The 5,666-nt window shown below is 38.6% G+C and overlaps 1 protein-coding gene across 1 annotated transcript in view; it reads right to left on the bottom strand.

Annotated features, from left to right (window-relative positions):
• Magi2 (membrane associated guanylate kinase, WW and PDZ domain containing 2) overlaps nt 1-5,666 on the bottom strand; it is a gene marked incomplete at its 3' end in the record, with an annotated part of 913,285 nt that overhangs the window by 133,344 nt on the left and 774,275 nt on the right. Inside the window, exon 14 of the mRNA XM_013035261.1 lies at nt 4,430-4,619. Coding sequence (XP_012890715.1) covers nt 4,430-4,619 — 190 coding nt within the window. The remainder of the gene's footprint in view (nt 1-4,429; nt 4,620-5,666) is intronic.

The following is a 5,666-nucleotide window of genomic DNA, read 5'->3' as shown; positions in this document are numbered from 1 at the left end:
CATCTCCTCCTCAAGTTATACTGACATCAAATATAGTGAAAGCAGGGGTTATACTGTGGGGGAGGGACATACAAAGCAACAAAGAGATAATCTTATAAGTGCATTAGAAACACATGCATGAAACTTTGCTTTCAATTTTTAAACTTGCAAGAAACAGAAAAGCAAGAAGTCAGTCATAAGCAGAGTTCCACACAAAGTGAAACATGATGCTTTTCTAATTGTTTGGCAGGGAGGAAAGCGGGGAGATAGTTGTCCTTTTCTGAGAAGTGATGGTAATAGGTTGAGTATTTATTAATACTCAAATCAATTCTCAATACTTCAAAATTCAAAGCTTTTTAAATGCTGACAGGACTTCGTAAGTGGAAAATTCTATACCTGACCTCATGTGGAAGATTATATTTAGAGTAGGCATGTAACAAATATTGTATAAAATAATCTTCAGGCTATGTACATAAGATGCACATGAAACATTTGTGTTTAGCTTTGGGTTTCATCATTAAGGTGTTTCATTATATACATGCAAGTATTCAAATATATTAAAAATCCAAAATCTATAACGCTTTTATCCTAAGCACTTCAGATAAGAAATATTCAGCCTGTAATGTCACAGGTTCAAGTTTAATTAACACAAAATCTAGATGCTCCCTTGGCCAATACCTTCAGATTTTTTTTCTGGACATAGTTTTACATTAATATATATAACTTAAGCTTAAAAACAATAAAATTAGTAGGGGAAAGTTTCTTTTTATACAGTTTTCCTGTAACACCTTTGATTACACAAAAATATCTAAAATATAGTTTCCTCATTCATTATTATTTTACACAGAGAAATGGAATATTCAAATTCTTTCACTGTACTATTGACACATCTAAATACTGCTATTTGCTGGGCTTTGTAAAGCAGCATTGTTCAGGAATTGTTTCTATGCATTTGTGTCCCCAATTTCACTGTAAGCTTTTAATGCATGGAGACAATTTCTCAGGAATTTTCTCAAGTTCTAGACATATAATGAGCATTTCACATTCTTGTTGATTGATTTGGAGCCTGGAGGTGGCCCCTCTGGGCAAGGTGTCTAATGCTCTGAAATCAAAGGCATTGTCTACCTGCTGGGTAGGAGACTCTTCCTTCCTCTGTCTTTCTTTTTGCCTTCTTTGGCAAAGATCTCATGAAGATAGTTGGTGTTTCTGGTTTTTCTTTTATAAGCATGCACCTGTCATGTTCTGTTTCATGTAGCTCCAATAGCCTATGGCTGTGAAAACTTGTTTAAAATCACATTTCCTTTTCCAGGAATACGTCTTTATTAAGATGTCCTGTGCTTGCTCATTAAAATGTCAGCATAATGTAATTATGAGTCAAATGAGGCACAACAGCATTTACATCATTTGATAAATTTCCATCATTTGCTGGGGTGTGTGTGGGAGATGGTGACTTGAATTCCAATATTTCTTGACAGTCTTGATAGAACCAACTTTCTGTAGCTCTGTACAGCCCAGAACTGTGGGTGGAGGGGCATCTTTTTATTTGGCAATGGCAACCTACTTTTGAATGCGAATGCAAAAATCTTTTTAGCTTTAGATATGGTTGTAAGAGCAGGACCAGCCAGGGAAAATGTGAAAGTACTTCCAGCTTTGATTGAGATTCTTTCCTGTCCTTCCCTTGGCCCAATATCTAATTATTTCTATCCTGAAGAAGTTTGGAGACATGAAAACAATAGAACCAAACCTAAATATTATGCACATGATTCAAGAATACAGAGTCAACAACCAAAATTTGAAATATGGGCCTTTGTTTGAGCATATATCCTTTATAGATATTGAGTGAAAAAGTCTGAAGGTAAGAATTAGACTGAGTTTTGCAAACACTGATTTCTTTTTCAGTATTGTAAAAAGTGAAGTGATAGAGTGGAACTGTTTCATACTTGTAAATAGGAAAGGTTCAGAGGACAGAGAGCTGCTTGCTTATTTCAAGACGCTCACTGCCCACAAGCAGAGGAAAAGTGAAGAGTTGTTCAGGGACCACAGAGAACAGCAGTGTGCTCTTTTGACTTCCTTGGTCTTCAGGAGTAGAACTTTTCTTAGCTCGATGCAGTTTCTGTGTTTCATTCACACTCCATTTAGTGCTAGGAAATAACATGATGGAAGGGAAGAATGGGGAAGGAAATGAGTTTTCCTGCTTTTTGGCTTCTTGAAAGTTGTGACCTGAAAATATTACTGTGACCTTGGAAACATTAGAGAGAGCTGATGGAAAGCAGAACGTGGAGTGTGATGCGAGCAGCGGCCACGGTGGCCCGGGCAAGGGCACTGCACCGAAGGTGGGAACCTAGAAGTTTGCTGCTCTTGCTGCTGCAGCATAAAGGTGGGGTGAATGGAGAACTCCCAGGGGGTGGATGGGAGGAGGAGGACATGGGAGGTTAAGGTGGCTGGTTTCTTTGGTTTGTCTAAGGTGCACAGAGGAAAGCAATGAACAGAAATGGCACAGCAGGGTTGGGATAAAGAAATTAGAATTCTTCCGGGGTTGCATGAGGGTCATGTACAATGAGTGTTCAGAAACTGAGGGCATAACGGTCTCAGACAACTACAGAGAGAAAACGGAATAAACACCAACCTGGTCTTTGGCCAGCCTAATAAAGCTTTGCATTGGACAAGAAACTGCCAAAAGGAAGCAGCGAAGGACTAACAAAAGGACCACACAAAAATGAAAACAAAAACACAAAACCAGAAGTAAGCACCACTCCATGCTAAATCTAACAAGAACATCAAGCAAGACCAGGATGTGAGGATGGTATGTTAATCTTATAAGGTGGATCTTCCTTCCAAGTTAAGACTTCTGCTATTACTTACCCTCTACTTGTTCACACTCATGCTTCTTTCCCCATTACATTTGTGAGAGCAGAACATATTGCTCATCTGTGGCACTTCCCCACAGTGCAGGGAGAAAGTGCGCTTTCAATAAATACTTGCTTATCGAAACAGAAAATGTGCTGATACCTTTTCCTTTCTTTTTCTTTTTCATTTAGTTTAATGAGCACTAGTACCCTGAATTTTTACCTTATGCTATACAGGTAAAAATGCCGACTTTGCTCTCACTCTACTGCAGCAAGCATTCTAATGATCCAGCCCTCTAAGGATATCGTGGCCGGATAGAACACAGTAGCTCAGAAGAAGCTGATTATTTCAAAGTGTGGGCATGTATAGGTTTATTTTGATGAAAATGATTTCTCAGTGGCCTGCTGTCCTACCTATTTTATCAACCAAAATGACTTCTACAAAGTGTTGTAGAGGACGGGGAAAAGGTATTATATCTGCATTTCCCTTTACCAGCTGGGTGCATAATTTTCAGCCTCTCAACTCATCAAAAGAGTAAACAGATTTGAGATCCTTTGAGATCACACACAATTTAAAACTTCCTATTTATGCTTCAGATGATAAAGTTGGAGCTAAGACATTGGGAGAACACAGAAGCAAAGGAAATCAGCAGATTGTAAGTGGGAGCACTAGAGAAAAAACCCTTTTCACCAGGCTTCTTGATCATTACTCAGGTTATTATACATGGCATTGAGACTTGTGACCTCTCATGGTGAAAGAAATGACCAGAGAGATGGAAGGAAGAGGCTCTGCTAACGTACATACAATATCAAAAATCTTTGTTTTCTAATAGCTATAAAGCGCAGTGATATAACTCTAGAAGACCTTCAAATGGAACAATATTTTAAGACAATGTTCAATGCCCCCAATTGCACTAAAGGATAAGCAGAATATTTGACCTTAGCTCTCCCCTGCTTTTGGAACCAATTAATTTCATGACTACAAGTTGAAAAGACTTGGTTGATATTTTACCCGAGGCCCTAATTTTATAGATAACAGCCATATAATCCTTTGTCTTATTTGGTAAGTTAAAACTAGTAATTCCCTCCTCTCCCCAAGGAATGGGAAGAGGAAAGTGTTTAGAGGGGAAAAAAAGTAGAGAACAAAATTTAAATCAAAAGATAACAATAAACTTATTTTAAGAATCAACAGGCCTTTTAAAGTCAATGGCTATAAAGTTACAGTTAGATAAGAAGACACTAAATTCTGTTGCACAGCAAAATGATTATAGTTAATATAAATGTCCATTTCATAGTTAAGAGAAAATTTTAGACATTCTCATGAAGGATTAAACACTCTTTCTTTGTATGCTAATTAGCTCCATTTGATCATTCCTTAACATATGCATGTATGGAAACCTCATGTTGTGCCCATAAATAAATACTTGGTAATTAAGATAAAAATTACAAAAAGGGAGGGGGAATCCAGGCTTTGCATATGGTCTGAAATCATCTGATTTGATTTCTGAGATTCCTTTGGACCCCAGACTGTAAAACCTTGCCAAATCAATGTCAGGGGTTCAGCTACTGTTGATATGCCCTTGTTTTATGTGGCTTTCACTTACGCCTACTTTCATAAATGGCTCTAGATTTCTCGTAGAGCTCATATGGGTCAGGCTTCCGTGGGTCAAAGGCCTCTGTTGAGTCAGGAAAGGAACTCCTGTGAAGGGCGGGTGGGAAGGGCAGGTTCTGCGGTATGGCCGGAGCAGATAAGCTTGTTTGAGGACTGCCTTGATTCTCCCATCGGTCCATTATCTGAAAAGTGAAGAGGAATAGAGGCAATGACCACTGCCTAATTATTTCTACAATTACTAATTATGTTTATTACTGCTTAATTATTGTCACATTCAAGTTGGACTTTCCTGTGAAACATTGAAAACTTTGGCCCACAGGACTAGAATAAAATGACATTAAACACCCTAGATCATTATAAGTAAAAGCAGTCTTGATGCTTCAATATAAATTCATACAAGCTGTCACCGATTAGCTTAGTAATCTTTACCAAATCACCTAATTTCTCTGAATTTTTCCCCTATAAAGATAACATGTCTCGCAAGGTAATTTGTTTGTAAGTGCTCAGAAATGTAAGCTATTATTTGCTCCCTGTCTAAGATGGTCCCAATTTATAGTACCACTCTACTAAAACAGAAGATAAAGTAGTCTGAGCATATTCATTTGACACCTACACACATCCCAACAACTTCCAATAGTTGAAAATTCTATCATTTCCCATATAACTTATAAATAATTATATAACCATCTGGGAGTCTGGAATGGTTCTCTTGTCTAAGAGGTCTCATTTATTGCAGGACTGGTGATGTCTTCCCTTGAATGCCACTGTTCGTGTCACATTTAAATATTTCCCAGTTGACCCTTATATAACGCAGTCTTCTTTGGTCCTCACTATGCCATCACGAGGTAGGCAAAACTGGGACTGATATCATTCTTTTCTCTTTTCTTGTTTTTGGGAGGTGGGGAGCTGATCCTGGGTATGAACTTAGAGTCCGGGCACTGTCCTTGGGCTAGTTTTGCTCAAGGCTAGTGCTTTACCACTTTGAGCTACAGCTCTAGTTCTGGTTTTCTGGTGGTTAACTGGTGATAAGAGGCTTATGGAGGGCTGGGAAGGTGGCTCAGTGATAGAGCCACTTGAGTGATAGAGCATGCTCGAGGCCCTGGGTTCGATTCCTCAGCACCACATAAGAAAAAAAAAAAAAAAAAAGAAAAAGAAAAAGAAAAAAGCCAGAAGTGAGCGCTCTGGCTCAAGTGGTAGAGCGCTAGCCTTGAGCTGAGGAGCTGAGGGAC

Source organism: Dipodomys ordii, unplaced genomic scaffold (assembly GCF_000151885.1).
Source record: "Dipodomys ordii isolate 6190 unplaced genomic scaffold, Dord_2.0 Scaffold207, whole genome shotgun sequence".
NCBI lineage: Eukaryota > Metazoa > Chordata > Mammalia > Rodentia > Heteromyidae > Dipodomys > Dipodomys ordii.
The sequence above is the reverse complement of the archived record's forward strand: the minus strand, read 5'-3'. Positions and strand labels throughout refer to the sequence as shown.